The sequence below is a fragment of the Sycon ciliatum genome, chromosome 8, assembly GCF_964019385.1.
Source record: "Sycon ciliatum chromosome 8, ocSycCili1.1, whole genome shotgun sequence".
NCBI lineage: Eukaryota > Metazoa > Porifera > Calcarea > Leucosolenida > Sycettidae > Sycon > Sycon ciliatum.
Window position 1 is genome coordinate 31,118,871 of NC_088650.1, and position 25,000 is coordinate 31,143,870.

The 25,000-nt window shown below is 46.7% G+C and overlaps 1 protein-coding gene across 1 annotated transcript in view; it reads left to right on the forward strand.

The window, feature by feature from the left end:
- LOC135822725 (fibropellin-1-like) overlaps positions 1 to 18,602 on the forward strand; it is a gene marked incomplete at its 5' end in the record, with an annotated part of 22,304 nt that extends 3,702 nt beyond the window's left edge. The window contains 7 exon segments of the mRNA XM_065335552.1: positions 1 to 95; positions 602 to 680; positions 5,886 to 5,983; positions 7,739 to 7,903; positions 8,570 to 8,669; positions 10,902 to 10,998; positions 17,335 to 18,602. The exon segment at positions 1 to 95 is cut by the window's left edge and continues 17 nt beyond it. Coding sequence (XP_065191624.1) covers positions 1 to 95; positions 602 to 680; positions 5,886 to 5,983; positions 7,739 to 7,903; positions 8,570 to 8,669; positions 10,902 to 10,998; positions 17,335 to 17,687 — 987 coding nt within the window.
- Positions 18,603 to 25,000: the final 6,398 nt, after the last annotated feature.

Here is a 25,000-nt window from a genome sequence, read left to right on the forward strand (position 1 = left end):
TGTAACGTTGATATCAACGAATGTCTGTCCAGTCCATGTGATAATGGCACATGCATGGATCAAGTCGGTGGATACACCTGTCAATGCCAACTCGGGTAAGTGCTCAGAGGCGGGCAATAAACATTCACCTGTGAGCGACACAGTACAACAGCTGTGAGGAGCCATCACCAAGTTCATGCAATGGAAGCTGGCTGGGGGTACATGACTGCAGGCTTGTGTTCAGCATGGGATTCTTCAGCGCTGTCTAGATCTCATAGTATGCAACCCTTCTACAGCGTGGCATCTGGTAATAGGTTGGCAGCTCCCTTGGTTGATCATGAGTTGAATATACAGTGGATCTCTGCTAAGAGGTACCCTCCTGGGGAACAGGAAATTTTACTTAGTGTCCAAGGTACTTCTTATCCTAACATAATGACTTCAGAATGGATCAATACACCCGGACATTGTCCGTACAAAGCAAGGGTATGTCTTATCAGAGTGTGTACTCCTGTGACGTGAGTTGAATCTGTACTTGTGTGTGTGTATGTGTCTGTGCGTGCATGTGTGTGTGTGTGCGTGTGTGTGTGTCTGCTTGTGTATGTGTGTGTGTTTTTCACTGCAGCTACACAGGTGTTCACTGTGAGACCAACATAGACGAATGTGCACCCCAGCCATGCGTGCATGGAGTATGCGAGGACCGGGTAAGTGTTTGCTGCAGCATATAGAGTTCGCCACAATATTGTCTCTCTCCGTACAGCCTCTCTCTCTCTCTCTCTCTCTCTCTCTCTCTCTCTCTCACACACACACACACACACACACACACACACACACACACACACACACACACACACACACACACACACACACACACACACACACTACTACTACTACTACTATGTACAGCTACCCTATCGGGCCACGCCGCTCCCAGAAGCGGGAGACAACGACAAGAAGAGAGAAGAGAAGAGAGAGAAATCGCAAAGTCAACAATATTTGGCATGGCGTTGCAAGTCCTGTGGCCTTGAGAACCGTCTTTCGCAATGCTCGCATTCATGACGGCAGTTGTTCCTGGCTGCCCGTGACATCCGTTTCGCACGGTCACAGTGATGACGGCTCAAACCAGAATGAGAGCGGAAAGAGCGGCGACAAACATCACATCGCAAAGAGTCAGATTCATGGCGAATGGATACAGTGGGGACATCCGTGGACACAGGACAGCGATGCACAGCCAGTCCTCCAGCGCTCCTCAACCACCGCATGCACTTCATACATTGCCTGGCACCCTTCTGTTGTGACACAGGCAACTTCCGCTGGGCAATGCACTTGTGTCGGGCCATGTCGTTACGGCGGCGGAAGTCTCTGGCACACAGCAAGCAGCGCAAAGGTGGCGAATCATCTGTGTGCGGTGGTGGCTCAGCAAGGAACATCCTCCAGTTCTGCCGGTCTTGGGCATTCTGAAACCAGGAATCCACGCCAGCTGCCTTCATGTCTCTCTGGACAACGTCTTTCCAGCGCCGCCGGGGACCACAAGGAGGGCGACGACCACTCAACCTTCCAAACAAAATCTGGACGGGAGCACGGTCTGCAGGCATGCGCGCGACGTGCCCGAGCCATTCCAACCGCCGACGCCGAACAAGGTCTGACACCGGTGTAGTGTCACCCCAGCGCGCACGGAGCGTTGCCGATGAGATTTTCTCCTCCCATTGCTGACGCCGAGATACACATAAGATGGAGCGAATGCACCGGTGGTGAAAGTTGTCCAGCAGATCCAAGTCGTGCCGAAGCGGAGCCCATGACTCAGCACCGTAGAGTAAAACCGACAGAACACAGGCTGTGTACAAATGACGCTTTGTTGCCACCGTCAAGCTGGTATCCCGGAACACTGGTAGGAGGCAGCCAAACGCCTTTGCCGCATTGGCAATCCGTCGCTGGATGTCAGGTGAGGATCGGGTGTCTGGCGTGATGAGGGAGCCCAAGTACACAAACGATTCAACATACGAAATGCTGTCGCCACCCATGTCCATCGGCATCCTGTCCTCCGGGGAAATACCAACACCAACTACCATGAATTGTGTTTTCGACGAACTGACGGACAAACCAAACGAGGATGCAACACGATGAAAAGTCTGAAGCGACTGCTCAGCCTCAGCCCGACTCATTGACAACAAAACGGCATCATCTGCAAATTCAAAGTCGTGGAGTTGCACTTGAAGGGTACCCTTAGCACGGGAGTAAAGCTGACCATTGATGTTGTAGGACAGTGATATACCAGAATCAGTGCTAGCCTGACGCATCGCATCTCTCCAGCACATCATAACAACACCAAAGAAGAGATTGAACAAAACCGGAGCCATGGTGCATCCCTGGCGCAAACCATTTTCAACAGGAAACGAGCCACTGACTTCAGCACCAACACGCACCTCTGCTTCCATGCCGCAATGGAACTGCAGGATTAGCTCTGTGAGTTCCTCAGGTACGCCCAGCTTGAGGAGGCATGCAGCGAGAGCAGGGCGCGGCACGGAATCATACGCTTTTCGTAAATCCACGAAAACGAGGTAGCCCTTCTGACGATGCTCATAAAACTTCTCTACTAGTTGGCGTATACAAAAAGTTCCATCCGTGCAGGATCGTCCACGGCGAAAACCGCACTGCGATTCCGGCAGCACCTTCTCAGCAAGCCTCTGAAGACGGGATTGCAGGACACGGCCCACCAGTTTCCCTACAACATCAAGCAGCGATATTCCCCTCCAGTTATCAAACCTGGAAAGGTCTCCCTTCTTCGGAATTGGTACAAGGACTGCGTTACGCCACTCAGCAGGTACAGTGCCACTAGTCCAGATTGAGTTCAACAGGTCGATGAGATAGGGGCATATGGTGCCGAACGCAGCTTTAAGCAACTCAGCAACAATTCCGGAACCTCCAGCCGCTTTGCCGTTAGCCATGTGCCGCAATGCCACAACAAGTTCCGCCGATGTTGGTGACGGTTGCCACAATGAGCGATCGATGTCACGCTGCGTGATTGAGTCAAATATTGCAGGGTTGAATGAACTTGGTACGTTCAGCAAACATTGAAAATGGTGTTGCCAGCAATCGCGTTCCTCATCAAGGGAGCTGCACACACTCCCATCACTCTTCCGCATGCTGCGACATGGAACAGGCTGCAGACCGTCGTAGCACTTCTTCATGGCTGAGATTGCTGACCAAACTTTCTGCCCACTGAAACGCCCATGCTGAGCCAGGTCTGCCTGTGACTGCAGCCACTTTCGCTTCGCGGCACGCACTGCAGCCCGAGCATGGCCGCGGGCCATTTTGAACGCACACAGATCGACGTGAGTCTTTGACTGCAACCACTTGTTGTATAACTTGTTCCGGCGTGTGAGTAGAGTATCAAGATGCCCTGCATTTGCAGCAAACCAGTCTGGCTGTCGACGACCTTGCCGGCCAAGAGTAGCATCGGCAGCTTCAGTGACGGCACACTTCAACTTCACCCACTGGTCCTCCACAGCACTGCAGTCTGCCCATCCGTCAAGACCAGTGGCAACATTAGCAGCGTATTCTGCACGCAAACAATGAGCAACTTCATGATCAGTGGCATCAGCACCCGGCACCTTGGTCATCGCGCTAACATTATACCAACCAGCAGTCTTCTTGTTAGCGGGTCTACGGCGCCTGGACACACCGAGACTTAGCATGTACGCTAGACAAACCAATCGATGGTCAGTTGAACACTCAGCGCTGCGGATGACATGACAATCTCTGCAGTTCGAAAGCTGACGTCGTCGCACAATTACATAGTCAATACAATGCCATGTTTTTGTACGGGGGTGTTGCCAAGTTTGCTGGTGAATGTCGCGCTTTCTGAACCATGAGTTGGTGATGACCAGGTTATGCATAGCAAGAAATGACAACAGTTCTCTCTCTAGACTACCAGCCTCGTTTAGTTGTCCAGAGCCATGCGGACCACGAACAGCTGACCAGGGATCATCAGGTGCAGGGCCGGCATAGAGCTGATCCTACCCGAGCATTGAAGTCACCAAGTAGTACTAGATCATCAGTAGGGTGTACAGTGCAGAGCAAATCCTCCAAATCATTGAAAAATTCACTCTTCACTGAACGAGCAGAACGGAACGTCGGTGCATAACACACTATGAGTATGACTGTCATCCACGAACATTTAGTTGGACTATGTACGAAACGAAGACGAGCTGACACTAAACGCGACGACTTAGCCGTCCACTGTCGACCTCCTGCATCCCATGCATCAGCACCTCGCCCTCGAAGGACAACAGCGACTCCTTCTCCACGCTGAGCACCACGCTGAGAATTTTGAATATTTTCAAAATTTGAATTTGAAGAAGACGCTCCTGGGGATGGACGCCCCGAGGAAAGAACAACAGCATTGTCCACCGAATACTCCGCTGATCCAAACCATTTGGTCTCTTGCAAACCACCGACTTCGACATCGTGTTCCTTGAGTTGACGCACGACAAGATCCACTTTCCGATTTTCCTTGACACGACGCGACACGGCGGCAGTTTCAACAGGTCCATCAACATTCAGTAATGTTCGGACATTCCAACTACCAAACTTTATCTGCCTTCTCTGTCTACTCTCTCTTCTTCTCGAATCTCTTCTAGTCATTGGACAAAGGGCTAAAGCTAGAGCAAAGTGCGAGGGGTAGCCAACCCACAGCGCACAACGAACGGCGACACAAACGTAGAGTGGTGACAACAAAAATTCACCAAGGAGTCTACGTCGTGGATTTCACCGCTCGCTTCAAAACTACACTCTCGGTATGGCGAGTGATGGCCGGGGACGACCCTGGACTACCCCAGAGTCGCCCCTGAGCGGGGACTTGCAATGAAAAAACACCAGAACTTGCAGAAGGAAGAGCTACAAAAAGTGCAACCTACTCCTAGGTAGGCCACACACACACACACACACACACACACACATATACACACACACACACACATACACACACACACACACACACACACACACACACACACACACACACACACACACACACACACACGCACACACACACACACACACACACACACACACATACGTATTATTATATGTGCATGTTTGATGTAAAGAAATCAGTCGTTGTCTTGTCCCGCAATGGCCGATAGTATTGTATACTATGGCTGATTATCTACCACTCCATCTCCCTATGGGCTTCAGCCACACGATTGTGTTCAATAAATTAAATAAATTTGACCTTCACTTCTTTTGTGTACCTCTTGTGTACTGCTTGGCTCTGCCCGTCACAGGCAGTGATTACTAACCTTATATAGCAGGATAAGGCACTACCTCTGTATAAAATGAATATGCTTGTTGCCAGTTGACTACTTGCCAAATGAGTTTATCAATCCATCCACCTTATGCACCCATGGCCCTCTTTGGGTATGGTCAAGTGTAGATAAACAAGAGTGTGCAACTCGCGGATGGGTTGGCCTGCTGCGGAAATTATTGTCGACGTAATATTTTCAACGACTCGCGCGCTGCGAGTCTTTTGGGAAGTTTTGCTTGCCACGTGCACTTGGCCGGGCTTTAGATTACAAGGTCAGTGCCCAGCACGTGCTCTCACACTGCTCTGCAGCAAAATGCACATGTTTCTGAAAAAGGTGACGTCAACAATCATTTCCGCCGTGGGCGGGGGTATCTGCAGATTGTGAAGAAGCGATGCGGAGTTGCACACTCTTGTTTATCTACTCTTAGTATGGTGCAGCAGATGCTGTTCTGATCCATCTGGATCTGAGCACACACTGCTGTGTGCTCCCGGTATAACCGTAGGCTATAAGCTGACACCTGAAGATATACTATCATTCCCTGCTCTCTCTCTCTACCAGCCGCGGATGATCATGATGTTGGTGGTGTGTTTGGCTGTGCTGCAGGTGAACAACTACACTTGTTTTTGTTTGGACGGTTACGACGGCCCTAGCTGTGACTTAGATTACGATGAGTGTCTGTCAGCACCCTGTCACACGGACAGGTTAGCTATAACAGTTCAGAAAAACCCTTCTTCAATATGCGGAGGCTCCACTGCAGCCAATTGATCATGTCTCAATCTCCTTCACCACCACGGCCTTACACTGCAATTGTAAATGTCTCTCTAGATATATTTACGATTACAGTATAAGACCGGGGTGGTGAAGGAGATTGAGACATGAGCTCAGTAAACCTGTGATTCTGTTCTCTAATAGAATTACGGCAGAGGGTCATTGGTCAGTCAGTGCTGTATTTTAGAACCAGGGAGTCGTACACAAACCAGGGAGGTGACACGGCCCAGAAATCCTTGTCTCAGGAGTTGCCTCACACACGTTGTTTTTTTCTTCGACTACTAATAGTCCAGTCCAGTTCGAAAGGTCGTACGCGAATTCACTCGCCTTCTGTACCTCACCTCCAAATGTGCTGCGTGGGTGTCTCGTTTTTGAAATATTTTCGAGGCAGCACATTTCGTGTACAGACCGTCACTCATCAATATTCTATGAAAGACTACCGGCTGGCTTTGATTTTGTGCTCCTGCCATGTCCGAACTACTCGATAGCAGTGATGGCAACGGCGTGTAGTGTTACGGTAACTGTCCAGCACTGTTCAGAGGCGTATCCTAGGCTAACTGATGAAAAGTGCCATCTTGGCTGGCAGGGTTGACTGCAACAGGCTTGAGGTGCGCTCTGAAGCAAGTGCATGCAGTCAACAGAACTTCAGAAGTGACAAGTGACAGTGCAGGATGTGCTGCATGCACTTGAGTGAGGCGTGCTTTGCCTGCACGAAAGTATTCTATGCTCCACACCTGTCAATATGAGTATAATAATGGAAGTACAGACATGCGCATATATGTACACGATCCGAGAAGCCACGAATGTATGGGACCTGGTTCCAAAGACCACCTGGCTTTAGCGACCGCTTTTTCTTGCACCGTGGGGTGGTCGCTTAAACCAGGTACTGCTGTCCTATCCTTTTGAAACAAAGTACTGTGGTACACATAACACAAAGCCGGGTTTTGAAAAATGTAAGTCGTGTATCTGCCCCATTTATTCTGTATGACTTTCATAATGAACCAGTCTTCCTAAAAAACACATTTTTAGCATTTTGTAAATGTGTTTTTAGGAAGTATACTATAAGAGAGCTACATGCACGTCTAGTCATACTGTCAAAAACTGGTAGCACTTTTCCTGCAGCAGTCCCACCACCATCGCCACTATTTCCACGAAATCCCCCTCTTCCATTGTCACCTCCTACATCGTTAGATACAATGTAGGGCTCTAGGACCGGCTCGTCAAAAATAGAGAACCTGAACAAGGGTGCTCGAGATCTCTGAGTAAACGTAGTATACCTGAGCACTCCAATAAAAACTTGATCAATGCCAAAATTTTTGCCCACAGAAAAATCATACTTTGCGGGTCTTGCGTTGCACACTTGGAGGTGAAGTACAAACGGCGAGTCGATTCGCGTATGACCTTTCGGACTGGACTGGACTGGACTAGTCGAAAAATAACAACATGTGCGAGGCAACCCCTGAGACGCGGATTTCTGTGTCGTGTCACCTCCCTGGTTTGGGTACGACTCCCTGGTTTCTAAAATATAGTGGAACTCTGATGAGGCTTACCCGGGCCCCATAGGGAACAGCAAAATTGTGGTAAATGCACACCCGACAATATGGCGATAAATACCCGCCTGCCCACATAAACTCTCTAAGCAATCACAATGACAGTTATCTCTCTTTTCTCTGTTTGATCCCGTTCAGCACGTGCAACAATTTCATCCGCTTCTTCAACTGTACTTGCCCGGCGGCCCGCACTGGTACGCTGTGTATGCAGGATGTGGATGAGTGTAGCCACACAGCCACTCCATCACCGGCACCGCTCTGCTTGAACGGAGCTACTTGTGCCAACACGGATGGCTCATACCAGTAAGCATTGCTCCTCTTCGCCATTGCCAACTGCAGGCTATTCTACTCTGTGCTGTTGTTGTTGTTGTTGTTGTTGTTGTTGTTGTTGTTGTTGTTGTTGTTGTTGTTGTTGTTGTTGTTGTTGTTGTTGTTGTTGTTGTTGTTGTTGTTGTTGTTGTTGTTGTTGTTGTTGTTGTTGTTGTTGTTGTTGTTGTTGTTGTTGTTGTTGTTGTTGTTGTTGTTGTTGTTGTTGTTGTTGTTGTTGTTGTTGTTGTTGTTGTGTGCTGTGTTGTGCGGATGGCTCCTATCAGTAGGCAGTGCTCCGGTGGTGATGGTGCTCAACACTCCATACACTAGTGCTTTCCATGCCTGCTCGCATGCATCATGGGTGGAACACAGTTTTGTGAGAAAAGAACCTGAAGACTTTATAGAGATGACTGCGACGCATGAAAATCGTCACTTTTCTTCTGCATTTTAGCATTTCTTGATTCCTAACTCTGTATTGCGTGCATGTCACGTGATCCCATGCATATCAAGCATAGTTCTGTTCCCTCATGTAGACAGTGGGGACGGAAAGCCAGCACTATGTTCACATTCTTGCCCTGTGACCTAGACATGGCCTCTATTCACAGTGATATTGAGTGATATTGACAGTGCCATGGAATGCATTTGCTGCTTTCCCCGCAGGTGTTCTTGTTCTGCTGGCTTCACTGGCGCTGACTGTTCACAAGACATAGCCGAGTGCGACTCAATGCCGTGCGTGAACGATGGCAGCTGCACAGAGCAAGTGAGTGTTCCATCACGCTATACACTGCACAGTTAACGTTCCCTAACCGGACGCCCTTGGTGCAATGGAAACTGTCCTGGTAGGACAGGATACATCTTGATCCAGGGATGCACATTCGATCCACAGCACTTTGGTGCATGAAAATTTGTCTGGTCAATACAGGATCCCGATTGGTTCAGGATCTGGAAACACATGTTTTGATGTACAGGTGGAATCCTGATAATTCGAATATGGCTTAATTCCAGGACCGATTTCTATCAATACGAGTCCCACATAAAAATTTCTGATAATTCAAACCTCGAACTGGATATGTCCGGTTAATTAGAAGTCCCACAGATTCCACAGTAAAACCTGTAACTAAAGACCACCTTGACTAGCGACCAGCCTGGTACTACCGACCGGCCTGGTACTACCGACCACTTTGCCAGGCACGGACGGTCTCACATTCAAAATGCACTGTGACTAGCGACTACCTGCTGAACGCGACCAGCGACCGCCTTTTCTTGTCCCAAAGACGATTTTTGACCCGTAACTAGCGACCGCGATGTAGGAAATCAAATGTTGCTCGAGGCTCTTTCTTGAAAATTTGATGATTTTCTGTGGTCCTGAAAGGCATCTTTCGATACTACAGCTGAAGAAGTGAACACAGGTCATTTTTGACTGTGGAGTCGGTGTGGACTTCACTGCACCTGTCAGAATTTCAAGCGCTGTCAAGAATAAACATGATAGGAAACATCTTGGTGAGCGTATCGAAAGCGCTCTCAGATCGATGGTACTACTCGGAGAAGAAACGAAGACTGAGTGGCTCTGTCACCCCAGTCATACAGACGAATCGACGGTGGCATCAAGGAATCCAGAAACAAAGCAGCACCGCAAGGTCCTGATGCTGGAGAATCGCGTTCAAGCAATCGAGAAGTCGCAACAAGGACAGTCGGTACGATTGATCGCATGAACAAACTTGAAGCCCAGCGCAAAACGAAACTTCCACAGGGAACGTTTGACTCCTGGCTTCAGAAGTAGGAGCTGAATTTGATGTCCGCAAAAAAAAAAATCTTCTCTCTCTCTCTCTCTCTCTCCCTCTCTCTCTCTGTCTCTCTCCATATCTCCGTCTTTCTCTCCAAGTGTTGTTTGACCTGAAATAGGAATGGCATTGCGCAAGTCTTGGGGAATTGTTTTAGCTACATTTTGATATACATATCATATAATGCCATAAATGGGATCCATATATGGTCGCGCGGTGCAAACCTCTAACTAAAGACCACCTGCTACTAGCGACCGCTTTTGCTAGCACCAAGGGGTGGTCGGTAGTCACAGGTTTTACTGTACATAGAAATGTGTGGGATTTGTGCTGATAATTCGAAGTTAGCAAAGTGTAATTTGAAGTTCACTGTAAATTGTACTGGTCAGTTCAGTTTGCATGAGCAGGCTGTGCCGGTCAGTTCAGTATCCGCGAAATCTGTGTCTAAGGTCCATAGCGCAACTCTGCGTGACCATGGTGACCATGGTGACCATGGGAGCATTTTGACATACATGTTGTGTTGTGGGTTCATGTTTGGATAATTAGAATGTCCGGATAATTAGAAGTTTTTTCCTGGCATTTTGAGGTTCGAATTATCAGGATTCCACCTGTACTTGAAAAAAAATGCAGCCAAAGGACTCAGCACAATGATGTGCTGGACCTACAAAGTCATCCTGTATTAGTAGGTTGATGTGCAGAGATCCCATGCATATATTCAGCATATATTCAGCATATATTCAGCATATATTCAGCATATATTCAGCATATATTCAGCATATATTCAGCATATATTCAGCATATATTCAGCATATATCCAGCATATATTCAGCATATATTCAGGCTCCAAGCACACAATTGCGGGCGAGGTCCGGACACTGATTAGAACTACCACACTTGAACTTTGCTGCAAGCCGGAGCCAAATAAAATGGATGGAATTTTTTTGAGATGAGTGAGCCATATATTATTTGCTGTGCAGATAAGTCTACAAAGAAAAACAATCTGTCCGCAGTTTAACCCAGAAGCTGGTCTTTCCTTCCTTTCTCCTTTGTTCATTTCTCGCTTTGATTGTTAAAATTGGAATATGCTTTGTTCTGGTGACATGTTCATTGAGGTGGTTTTGTTACTGTCTGTGTTGAAGTTGGGTAAGAGATGTCAGAATGCCAGAGGCTGACCCTGTCTTGTTCTCCGCTATGCTGTCATTGACCTTGCTCAGTGTCCCGGCGGCTATGTGTGTAGCTGTGTGACCGGCTACACTGGGAGAAACTGCGAAAGTGCCATTGACGAATGCCCAACAATGAACTGCCAGAATGGTGAGTTGCCTTCACTACAACTGATATCAAAACATCCAAATCCAAATACTGTAAGTCAACAAATATTCAGCGCGTATTTACTTTCAGCTATTTTCGGCCTGGTCATGTTTGGCCGAAAATTTGTTGCGGCCGAAATGTTGTTCTGCAAGGTTCAGTGTGACAGTGTATACATGCAGCAGCAGTACAGGCCGAGATTTTAATACGGCCGAAATGGGTTTTAGCCCTGGGAGGCCGAAATTTGACCCGAAAATGTGTCGATTTAAAGTAGCTCCAACACATTGAGCCTCCCAAGTTGAGTGGTCTGTTGCTTTGCGTCGTCGAGTTGTAGTAAGGTCGGTATGTCCAATAGTCTTAGGGGCCGTCCAAGGTTACCAATAGTATTTTCAAAACGAATAGCTTTCGTTTGGGGGTGGGTGGGTTTGAAGGAGTTTCGTTTTGAAAATAATTATTGAATGCAGATGGAGAATGCCCAGTTACCTCTGCGTGTCGAAAGTTAACTTCAATATTTTATTGGAATTCGCTTTACCTGCAGAAAGGGTAGGCGGGTAGGTGGGTGGGTGCTGAAAAATACTAAACTATTGGTAACCCCGGACGGCCCCTTGCTAGTTTCGTCATGATCCAGTAACTTCCGGCATTCTTTTCTGCCGTGGGACAAAGCTCGTGCTCTTATTCGTTGCGCTTTCCTTCCCCTCTTTGGACTTTTCCTAACCTGAGCCATCTACGGTGGAAGGTTGTTGGTTTGCGCCTTGGAAAAGTGTTGGAGCTAGGTATCAGGTCCCTGAAAGTCTCAGTACTCCTGGTCAGTATTGTGCCATTTTCTTGCATTTGCTGACTGTCCATGATCTGGTTACGTTGGTGGACAGGTATAACTCGTAACACTATGTCTGAAATTAAACAGCTTTCTGAAGTAGTGTTCTTCAGTAAAACGCTTCCGCCCTGATGTTATAATGTACGAAACATGTGTATAGCCCTTTCCTCAGTATCCATCGCCAACTTGATTGGCATGTTCCTCTATGTCGAATGCAGCCTTCAACTCACTGACGGCAGACAAATGGAGCATGCCTATCAGTTCGCTTTTCGAATCTGCAATTTCCCATTAATTCTAAGGGACCTTCCGTAAACACATGTACACTGTATTTACTTAGAGACGTCTAACAGGCGTTTCTGGTGCGGGGTGGGTTCGCCTGCACGGTGTTTCTAAAAAATACATTTCGGAGTGCATGCGTACCATACTGTGTGTGTACAGTCATGTACATAATGTAGCACGGGGGTAAGAGGAGGCGGTTTCAAATAGGAACGGTTTGACAGCAAAAATTGGATAGACCCAAACCGATCGTCAGCGTTGATTGGTCACTCGAAATATGTTTGTGGAAGGAAGCTGGAATGTTGAAGTTTGCTCTGAGACCAAAGTCGATCGAACTGAGTCACTTCTTTGTGTTGGCCAGATGCCTCCAAGTTGCCCGATTTTTTGTCTCAAATCTTGGTGTCACAGAGGTGGCTCCAAAGCGAAACAGTTTTGGAGTGCACGTCAAGTTCACCCTGAGTTTTGAAATTAGGTAATTGCTATCACTTCACGACGGCCAGTACAGAGAAACAATAAGCCTTGTGTGTGCTTCCATTAGTTTTCTTTGGTATACTATGCTTTATTGGTGGCAGGCGAGCCGCTGTTTATCTGCAACAAGAAGTTTATTTTTCGAGAGACGTTCAACTCAAGTTGCAGTGCGAAGCAACACGTCCAAAACTCACCTGCTTGGTATGACGCTTCTGGTCATCGCAGAGCCATGGAATTTTGGCTCGGAGTAAAACATATCGTAGTCTCACTGTGACATAATATGTTTTCCAATCAAAATACCGAGAGAGAGAGAGAGAGAGAGAGAGAGAGAGAGAGAGAAGTGAATATTGAGCCCGTTCCGGTTTGCAACCTATTTCCTATTTGAAACTGTCTCATCGACCCCCAGACTAAGCACGATAGACTATTATTTTGAAGTAGGAATTTATCAACTGAAAACAAGAGATCTTAAATGCCCAGTGCCCTACACTATGCTTTTTTGCCTAGCTCATGCATGCTATTAGAACTGATTGACCACATCATTAGAGAGGTTCCGGGGTACGATTTTCCGTGGCAAAATCCGTATGGGCGCTACGCATTTTTCGAGGCGTGCTTCATATGATATTTTGGCACGGAGAATCCGTGTCGACCGGCTTTCATACGAACCCTGTTTCGTATGGAGATTTTGCGTCATTGAGTGCAGAAAGATTTTTCGCGTACAAATTTGGTACGAGAAACATCGAATTTCCGTGGGAAGTTTTGATTTCAGTGCAAATTTTTAAAATAAAAAGGCATAGCGCGGGAATGTGACGTGTTTGCGATCATAACCTAGGCAATGACGGCAAACACATACGTTCCGTACTCCGGAACATTTCACTTCTCGAAAACGACGTATAAAAAATCCGTAGCGCCTCTACAGATTGTGGCACAAAAATCGTACTCCGGAACCTCTATTGTACTGAGAAAAAAAACGTTTCCATCAGTGCGAATAACATGCATGATGAGCTAGGCAAAAAGGCATAGCGTAGGGCACTGAGCTTTCCAGCTCTCTTTTTTCACTTTTTATAAACAAAAATTCAATCTTTTTTCAACGCATAACCTGGGTTCGAACCCGCACTATTGCCCTGCGCTGCATGCATTCCCTCGATACACTTCGTATACATACATTCTACCAAGTTGTGTCACTTTGTGATCCTGCAGTCGAAAGCCGTTTTTCAACATGAGGCCAACAGTCTTTGCCGGCATGGTACGGATCATGTACGGGATAGGGCCAGCCATGGTGTGTCAGGTGATGACAGCCCTACGCCTAAGGACAGCGCACGGAACAAGTTCGGGCCTGTTAAAGACCATATCTTTTCTCCTGCCGACTGGATGCCTGTTCAGCGGTCTCTTGCTGTCGACGCGTCTTGTCACAAAGTCTTCGAGTCTTCAGACGGGATAATTGCTCCGTCATTTCTTGCTGTTGGCGTAGCCTTTCGCGAGCACGGCGACTCTGGAAGTGGTGGGACCTTTCTTCTACCATCTTTTACTCTCTGTGTAGACACTCCTGCCAATGCCGTCTGCTCAGAGCTTCAACCTTGTCACCCTAACTGTTATTTCACTCTTCCTCGTAGTCCTCTGCTAATGTTCTCAGCATTCTATTTATACCACCGCGCCCATTAAAACACTGCAATCTACCCTATCCTTATATTGCACAGCAGCATAGATTACATAGATGACGACCCTATGCTTACGGACCGCAGTTACCGCACACCGAATAAGTTCAGGCATGATCACGTCTTTTCTTCTACCGACTGGATGCCTGTTCAGCGATCTCTTGCTGTCGACGCATCTTTTCACGCAGTCGGCGAGTCTCCACATGAGGGGATATTTGCTCCGTTGTTTCTTGTTGCCGGCGCAGCCTTTCGTGAGCACGGCGACTCTCGAGGCAGCAGTACCTCTCTTCTCCCATCTTCTAATCTCTGTGTAGACACTCCTGCCGACGCTGTCTGCTCAGAGCTCCAACACTGTCACCACTGTTAGTTTCGCTCCTCTTCGTAGTCCTCTGTTAATGATCTCAGTATTCTATGGGTACAACCAACGCGGAAAACAATGCAATCTACCCGGTCCTTGCATTCCCGGCCCATTAGCAGTACACCTCTAAACATTCGAGCTATATTGCGATAATGCGACACTGTTTGACCTTGATGACCTAGACAAAAAAGCATAGCGATGTTATAATTTTTTTCATTTCTCCTATTTTTCAAGACATAACATGGAATTCAAACCCGCACTGTCGCCCCGCATGCATTCCCCTGATACACTTCGCATACATACACATTCTTCCAAGTTGCTTCCCGTTTAGGTTATGATCTTGCAGTGGAAAGCCCTATTTGAACAAGGTGGCCAGCTGTCTTTGATGGTATGTATGGGGCATGTACAGGATAGCACCAGGCATGCCCAACGACACAACAAACAATTGCCGAATCAAAGCTGTGTGGATCCTGGCTAGCGCCAGACGTTACTGAAGTAACGTCTTTTGCATAGCTACGGGAATTAAACGCAAATCGAATGGATGAATTTTCATTAAGCACCACACCATAACTGCACACTCCAGCTGACCTCCACAAGACATTTCCACAGCACACTATTAGTCCGTTTCAAAAGTCCAGACCTCTACTTTCGCGTTCTCAGTGGCGTTGAGAACAAAAACCGTTGGTGAACTCTGCACTCGGCCAAATTCAGCAGATTTAGTGAAATAAAGTGAGGATATTTTGCGCCTTTTCACTTTGGCAGCTGCATTGACAAAAAAAACTGCCCATCCGGAATGATCGTCATTCCTTCTTCTTCCTGCCAAAGATGTTCATTCGGCACTTGAACGGTCGAACATTACTCCCAACTTGTTTACTAATTGTGGTGGTTGCCTGGTAGTTCACTCTCGACCTTGGTAGAGCTCACAGAACTCTTGACGAAGTCCGAAACCGCTGTGACAAGGAGTCAAAGATCTCCAAGAAATGAGCAAAGTTGCCCTTCATTGGGGGGGGGGGGATTCGGCAGATGGAGAGCGGTCTGGTAACGCGAAAGCTATGGTGAATGAGAGAGGAGATCGATGCTGAGGTCCGGACAGGTGAATGGACATATTGGAACGCTCTTTGCCGTAGCTCATCCCTAACTGGACCCCGTGTTAGTGGCAATACACCTGTCACCCGTATCTTGGAGTTGAACTACCTGAATTACTTGCAATGCATTGAAGTGGCACAGCGACTAAGCTGAGATTGGCCCTGATCTCTCAACACTGCGCCAAGCTCCGTCTACTAGCACCTGTAATGCTGTGGGCCTGGGAGGACCAAATGACTTTGTTCCGGTCAAATTGCTTCGTGGACCAAGCAAAGACTTGTCCCATGACTCAAGTTTATGACACTGGCTACGATTTCAAACCCCTCCATCCTGATTGCTGCCATTGTTGTTACTCTTTCTGTTTATCATACATGCATGTATGGCAAGAAGATATTGTGGTGGTGTAACAGCACTGTATCAGCTTGCCAATCGTCTCATATTGCCCTGTGCACTTGTAATGATCAAACTGAGCGCGTACTGTATTTTGTTAGTTGTTCTCTTGACCTTGTCAAACTGTTGATTTTATTTTATCGATGTCGCTTGAGTTGTGTAATATAATTAATTTTTACATTCATGACTCTGCATGCCGAAGATCTTTTGGAATTGCTTTCCATACCTGTGGCAGACAGATCACATGTTCTGCAGCAGTCATTGTTTGGAGGACTTTTCCGAACCGACCCGGGCCGAAAATCAAATGTGGTGACTTTCTACCGAGCTAATAAGACAAGTTCGGAAAGTTATTGAGAACACTTATATACCTGTACTAATGGTAATACATGTAAAAGGTTATGGGATCATTTGTCAGGTTGTATTGATGATAACTAGCAAGTAATCAAAATTTCTCAATTCCTTGAGCATCCAGTTTGATTCTGAATGCAAGATATTTCCCACCAAAAATGAAAGTTGTACCATCGTTTCAAAACTCATATGAGGAAATTGCGAAAATTGTTCGAGCAAAGTCCCGAAGAAATTTTTCAAAAATCTCAATCCAAATTTGAATTATTTGAAAAAGTCTAGAGGTCTATACTTTTGAAACGCACTATAGCAAAGCGACACATGCGTTGGTACTGAATTCCCTCATACAGCTGTTTTGAGTACAAAACCCTCGTCAGTGAAGGGAGATATTGTAGAATTGCTAAGATAGTGAAAATCACCCTTTTTATACCAAAAGGGACAAGCATAATGCGCGCGCCACAGGAATATAAATGGAAAGCGGGATTCACAGAAGCATTTTTGCGATGCTATGAGCAATGTGACTGCCGTGAAACCGGGAAATCCCCAAATCGTAGCCATCTCGCAGCCCATACATGCACACCTGCCGCAATTGGGCGATCGCAGAAGTTGAGCCAAGCTCAACTTTCAAGATGCGACAAGCGATGTGGCGTACGATTTTGACCTTTTCTGCAGCAAAGCTGTACAAAGGTTCAAGAGTTGCCTGTAAATTTGTACAAGGTATATCAAGCCACGAGAATACCATGGTGACGTACACACTTGCATTGAACTTCACGCCAAATCAGCAAGGCATCGTCGCATCGCTGACTTCTTCTGTGAATGGTATTTCGCGAGTTCGCATCGCACAAGAACCAACATTTTAATGTAAACCTCCGTGAAACACTAGACCGGGGGTGACTATACTGATGAGATGCAGACACTCACTGTAATCTGTGCTCATTTTTCTGCTTTATGCTCAGGTACCATGAGCTCTCCGGCCATCTCGTGTACTTCCTCAACAGCAGCTATAATTGGTACCATCGGATTTCTAGCAGGGGTGATTTTATCAATGCTGGTATCACATATCTGGACAACGATTAGGCGGCGAAAGCAAGACGTCCAAAAAGATGAGATTGCCATTAATCCAAGCAACCCGCCCGGTGCAATTGAGCTAAGCGCAAACGAGGCATACGGAACAGCCCAAGGATTGAGCGAAAATGAGGCATATGGAATATCGGAGGTGCCGAACCAAAACGCGGTATACGAAGCAGTGAGTGGAAACCAACCGCCCCAAGAAACTACCTACGAACACATGGGTGATTCGGATATTTAACAGATGGGTTTGCGTTCCCCATCCATCCCTGTCGCCATCTCATCTGCGTTTGACTGTCGATATCCTTTAATTAATAATCAGGGTGAAAACAAAGACACTGAAGCACCTTGGCAAAATGAAATTTTAGTTGCAATTATCATTCAGGCAGGCATAGTGGGATGGTGTAAGACCATGATTGAGGAACAGAGGGTAACGTACCAGGTTCAAGTCCTGCTTGGAAGCAGAAGGATACTTTTCCAGCCGTGCTGCAAGCCACAGTTAATTGGGAACTCGTGGCCTGGCACGAGGGAAGCATGGATGCAGCGAATGGGATTTTCGGTCTTTGACCACTTTGGTGGTGGGTCTGATCTACTCACCTCCCGCCGCTTTAGGAGCTGCATCTGCACCTTGATCTTTGAGGATGGTGGTGTCCCAGTGGATGCGGAAAATTCGGTCTCCAGCCGAGTCTCACGTGAACCGCGAATCTTTCTTTCTTTATCATGAAAAGTCAAGAAGAAAAAGTGTCAAGTTGTGTGAAGTCCTGAATGTCTTTACTTACGTGACTTGGGTAGTTTGTAACAAGACGAGAAGAATCCATAGATGGTATGACTGCCTAGCATGCGATATGTGTGCATCCATTGAAGAAACATTATTGAAGTCGGTAATCCACGTACATCCTTCAATATGCTTGCAGTTAATGACTTTCTCTGCCTAAGGCTCTGCATCATTCCAGTATCTCATATAATTGCATGATCTGCTAAGGATATTGACACCTTTAACTGTCCACTTCCCATTCCTGTAGTAGGTATGTTACACTCAGTATGGCAGCATTTCTCTATTTGTCGTCATTGTCTCTGTATGTCATCACCTGTTGACTGCGTGCCTATATGGCTTCACTGCGACTTTCTCTATATAACTCCAGGTCATTCTCTATAACTCCAGGTCATTCTCTATAACTCCAGGTCATTCTCTGTATAACTCCAGGTCATTCTCTATTATAACTCCAGATGCGACTTTCCCTATAATATATCTCCACTCAGGTTGAGACTTTCTCTGTATGACTCCAACTAAGGTTTTGTATGGAGAAGTTGGCAATCTGAGTTTGAGTCATACAGAGAAAGTCTCAACCAGAGTGGAGATATATAGGGAAAGTCGCATCTGGAGTTATAGAGAATGACCTGGAGTTAAACAGAGAAAGTCGCAGTGAAGCTATACTATAGGCATGAAGTAAACAGGTGACGAAATATAGAGCAGTGAAAACAATATAGATAGCGGGTGGACTACGGAGTGCTATATCTATTTCCACACTGGCTGATGTTATTCATCAATTCTACGCCGCCATTTATTCTGGTCAAACCCCGATATCGTCCGATCAAGAGTACATAAACTTTTTTTTATTATTTTGGTTTACCCTATGTATATATGTACTCTTGGTCCGATCAAGAGTACATAACCCCCCCCCCCCAGCGCTCTACTAGTATGTACACGTGCAGTAAGTAACATGTTCACAGTATCCGTGTTTTCGTCCCTGTTGTGTTTGGTCTTTGTGTATTTGAAGGCTAGCACCAAAAGGCAGCTAATAGCCTATTAAACACCGATTAGCTTATACGAATTATACTACTTATAGGTTAGTGCGTGGCAGGGAAGGCCTTATGGCGTACGAGTGCCCAACATGTTGGCATGAGGGCCAAAGGCGCCCTAGGGCTAACCTGTCGGGCGCAAACAAGCTATTAGGTACGACCTGCCGTGCCCTAACTATTTGGAACGAGGTTATCATCAGGTTGTATCTTTCCCGCTGACGTGCTGTGATTAACGTTTATCCATTTGACAGCGTATTGGAACCTGTACCATGCTGTCCTACACTTGTAGACTCCTATTGCCAGACCAACATTGATGACTGCATCAGCGCTGTGTGTGGTACTGGTGTTTGTGTGGACGGTGTCAACGAGTTCACCTGTAGACTCTACCTGTGACACTGGATTTACTAGTATTAAAGCTGGACTGGCTACTAACACAATGTCACATGACGGTAGTCTAGGAGACGTCCAATCGTAATGCTAGAATCTTGGACAATACGCAATGGAATCCCCCCCCCCCCTCCCGTGTGCATGTACACAGCCATGTGTTGAAAGGTATTAGTAGAAGTCCTAGTACTGGTCATACCATACATGGCTCGAGGTCAATTGGGACGCAACCTTCCCCTCCCCCTGGCCCACAGTGCTTCTGGCGCATGCCGACCGCTTCTAGCCAGCTGCCGACTCTGGAATGGCATGCCCGACTGTATGAAGTCCATAGTATCTGTCCGTGAATTCAAACGCATGCTACGCGTATTTTACTTGGGTTAAATGTAATGGCTTTCGTAACCTGCTGATGTGGCTCGATAGAATCATGCTACGATGACCCGACTTGTAAATTTGAGATCCATTTTTTCTGCTCGTCTTGACCCTGCCTCCCCTCATTGCTACTTCCATTTTCGTATTTTTATTTTCATTTATTTTCTCTTTATTTCTGACTCTTCTTACTGGTTGTCATCGCTTTCATAATATTGGGCAGAACTGCCCGTTTGCCATGCGATGTAAAATAAATAAACAACAACAACAACATGAGGGTGCTGTAATTTTGGCCGGCTTTCCAAGTTGCGCTATTGCAAATAATGATCTGCTTTGATAGTAGTGACTGCTAATAATTGCCTGGGTTTGACTTTGGATTTTCTTCAATCATCTTTCCGATACATGGTGTTATGATCCATGATAATTATCATGTTTCATCCAGTGCTTGCGAAAGCAGTACCTTTTTTGTTGCATTGGAAATAGTGAACTTTTCACTTTGGTATATTCTTTGGCTGTTGTAGGTGGCCGATGTCAGACAAACATAGATGATTGCAGTGGAGTATCATCAAGAGAGGTATATACGCTTGGTATCATGTTTACGCTTTCCCCAAATCGGCCCGTTTTTTTCGCGTAAGGAAGTTGGTTGCTCCCCGGCACTGGAGCTCGCGCTTTTCCCGCAGATCTGACTTGACACTTGACTGACTCACGACTGCCATCCAGAGCGCACGAGAAGTCCATCGAACCTTCCACTCGGCAAACCTGCAAGAAAGCACAACTCCCTGCTCAATAGTGTACACAGTGTTTCGGGGAATTCCCTCCTCATCAGTTCAGCTTGAATAGGCTAAGGAGGATTGTGGCTGAAGAGTACCGCTTATAGTGCTCTCCAGGCACAAACATCACGAGGAATACAAACTTACTTACAGAGACGCTCCATTTCCAGCGCGACAAACACCTCGTGACCTCCAGATACTAGTATCATCTCCAAACCAGCTACAAGCCCGCGCTGGGCACAACAGTACGACATAGTGGTTGTGACTTCGCCGATGATTGTATTGTATTATTTTTATTTATCTATTTTTAAAACGATTGATAAATATGGTGGTAGAGACACACCTGGCAATATGGCGGTAAACACACGCCTGCCCACACACGCTCTCTAGGCTGCAAAGTTCTGGCACAGAGCTCTCCTTCTCACAGGAGAGCTCAGTGCCAGAACTTTGCAGCGAGAGCGTGTGTGGGCAGGCGTGTGTTTACCGCCATATTGCCAGGTATGTCTTTACCACCATATTTATCAACTATAAGTTCAGCTGCAGTGGTGTCTTCAACTTCACTCTCCCTATTTAAGGATTCCCCAAAGGCTGTTCGCCTGTCGAGGGGGTTTCCTGTTTTCGCTTGAGTGATGAAATACGTGGGCTGGTAAAATTGATAAGAGAGGGAGGAACAAAAGAAGAAGATGAGAAAAGCAGAAGAAAATTATAACGTCAAGGTCAAGTCTTTGCAAGAGCATCGATGCTGTAAAGTGCGCTTACGAAAAAGCTGCTTAAATTCCGAGCGAGAGTCTGTTGAGGTAAGGTGAGGCGGAGGGCAATTCCAGAACTTTCCAATCCATTGTTAGGGAAATGTTTGCTCCCCACACTAGAGGCGCTATTCCGCCGACTTGACACTTGACTGACTCACGACTGCCATCCAGAGCCGCAGAGAAGTCCATCGAACCGTCGACTCGGCAAACCTGCAAGAAAGCACAACTCCCACTGTGTATCGTGACCAGAGTACATAATCCCGGGGGGGGTATGTACTCTAGATCGTGAGCAGAGGTGTTAATTAACTTAATAGTCGCGCTGGAAACGGAGAGTCTCTGAGTTTGTATCCCTGGTGATGTTTGTACCTCGAGAGCAATATTGTTATCTCTTCAGGCACTTCCTCAGCCTACTCAAACTCAACTGATGAGGGGTGAATCATGACACCGAAACACTGTGCATTGAGCAGGGAGTGGTGCTTTATTGCAGGTTTGCCGAGTGGAAGGTTCGATGGACTTCTCGCGTGCTCTGGACGGCAGTCGTGCCGGAGTCAGTCAAGTGAGAATCCTGGCAAGTCGTCAGGCAAACAGGATCGGCATGCAGGAGCAGTTTTGGATTGGTACGGCCATACCCTGGCCTTTCATACTTTGTGTAGAATATGATGGGTAGGAACGACCTCCTCGGCAGTAAACACACGTAAGTAGTTGGTGGCCAAAGGTTGTTCCGCGCCGCCGGGCCGCTGCAAAGCACGAGCTCCCAAGTAGGGAGCAACACATTTTCCAAAGTCGTTATGACTTCTTCTTGATGATTATGATATTTATAGGAAGAGTAAATAAGCTCGGACTTGCTCTCATAATTAATCATCAAGGTTTCTGAAGCTGAGCATTCAGCCATTGCCTAGCCTGACCTGCCTGATGCTTGATCGACCTGGCAGCCTGTCTGTGAAAATAAAAGCAGGGATCCCGGTAGTGAGTTGTATGCACACGTGACTATTGCCTTTTGCCATTTGAATGTGTTGCGTTCCTGTTGCTGCCGTGTATGTATGTGTATGATTGTGTGTGTGTGTGTGTGTGTGTGTGTGTGTGCGTGTGTATCATCTGTATGTGTGTGTGTGTGTGTGGTGTGTGTGTGTGTGCACGCGTGCGTGTGTGTGTGCGCGCGCGCGCGCGTGTGTGTGTGTGCGCGCGCGTTGGTTGGTTGGTTGGTTTTTATTATTTCAGTTCGTTGCCTCAACAGTACAAAGTACAAATATCAAGAGGGACGAACGTGTGTGTGTTGCCTTCCTACTACAGTACCGCGTATCAGTGCTCCCCTGTCCCCGATCAAAAGCAATTAGTGTGTCGACATCGGGATGCTGGAGATCTAGTCGGGATTTGTTTTTTCGATCTTGCCAAGGCCTTCGATACCGTCTGGCACCGGGGGCTTTTGGCCAAGCTTCGTGGATCATTTACTGTAGACGGCAATCCCCTGCTATGGCTGACATCTTACCTAACTGGGCGAACGCAGTACGTCACGGTACATGGGACGTCCTCGGCCGACACAACAGTACTATCCGGAGTTCCCCAGGGTTCCATCCTCGGCCCCCTTCTTTTTATTTTATACGTCAATGATCTGCCCGCAGCTGCCCCGAGCACATCACTGTTCGCAGACGACACAACGCTCCTACGGGCATCTCCTAACATCACTGGCCTGATGAGTAACCTAGCTAACGGGATTCAAAGAGTTATTTCCTGGATGTCGTCTTGGCGGTTATCGCCCAATCTGTCTAAAACTAAAATCATGCTCTTTCCTTCTCAGCCCGATGTTCCGCCCCTCCTCCATCCCACTTTCCCCCAGCCTATAGACATAGTCTCCAGCCATAAGCATCTTGGCATTTTCATTGACTCTAATCTTTCATGGGAACCCCACATCGATTACATATGTAAACGATCAAGTTCATCTTTAGGAATTCTCTCTTCTCACTGTTACCATCTCCCAATCTCTTGTAAACTCCTCTTTTACTCAGCTTACTTACGCCCCATTTTTGATTATGCAGATACTGCTTGGGCTGGAATTTCCACAACCCGTGCTGCCAAGCTCGAGATTCAACACAAAAAAGTCCTCAAAATCCTCCTCCGAAAACCCCGCATGCTTCCATCTTCCACCCTTTATGCCCTTGCTGACACTTCCCCTTTGTCTAAGAGACGTAATTCACATCTTGTCACCCTTATCCATTCTCTCAAACTCAATCTGTGTCCACCTCACCTCCACTGTTTCAACTGGTTCTCTTCCCGTAACACGAGAAACTCCCTTTCCCTTCCGAAACCTAAGTCCTCCTTTCTACTTCACTCTCCCTTTTTTATTGCGTACTCTGCGTGGCTGGCACTTCCCCAAGAAGCTAAGGACCTTTCTTCCCTCCGCCTTTTTAAGAGCCTTGTCGCGCCTTGATTTTGATTTTGTGTTTCTGATTTGGTTGCAATCACTGCTTATCCATGCCGGTTCCTTTTTCTTCTCCTCCCCTTCTCCCTGCCTTGCCGTGGTTGGCTAACACCCTCTCTCTTTGTATTGGCCGGTGTTCTCACTGTGCTATGAGATGCTGTAATAAATAAATAAATAAATAAAAAATAAATAAAAAATAAATAAAAAGAGTATCATGACCGTACCAGTACTGTAGTGTTACCGTGATGTTTGTACGTCAAAATACGATGTTGAATCGCAAGCTACACATATTTTTAGTACACAGTAACATTGCATGCACTGTGGCTACTGGGCTGGATTTTAGGTGTACTTCCCAAGTGCAGACATGCAACTGCATTGTTGCATACATATTAATTATGGTACATTGTATTCGTACGAATGGATTAAAAAAATACCATTGTCGGGTCTCCAATCGAATCTAAAAAGGGATACTAGGGACCTTTCGCACCCCGCGTACGGATACGAAACGAATGCTGATTCGTCACCTGGGTTCGAGGATTCGTCAGAGTCCCTGCGGAGAACTCGTTTTCACGAATGGAAGCCTCTTCATTCGTGGCACGCTCCGAATCCGTCAGGTACACATTTATTTGGATAGGTACAGTCAACTTCGCTAATAACGACTGCGGATATAACGACAATTCGCGAATAACGACCGAATTTCCATGCCCAGAGCAAAGTCCCATCTAACTGTATACATTTAACTTCGGATATAACGACTATCTGAATAACGACAATTCGCGTATAGCGACATGCTTTTAGTGCCCCGTGGTCATATTCACTGCTTGAATAACGACTTTCTGGGCTTTTGACAGCTATTTCAAGTACCTGTCAGTCAAGTACATGTACCTGTCATGCAGAAGTACCAGAACCTATGGTGCACTGCACTGGTGATGGATATTATTGCACACATGCAAGAAAATGCAGCCAAGGGGGGGGGGGGGCTTTTTCTTCCTTTTTTATGTTGGCTTCAAAATTGTTGGATTTACCAGCACACCTATATGTATGCAATGTACATGTAGCTGTACATGAT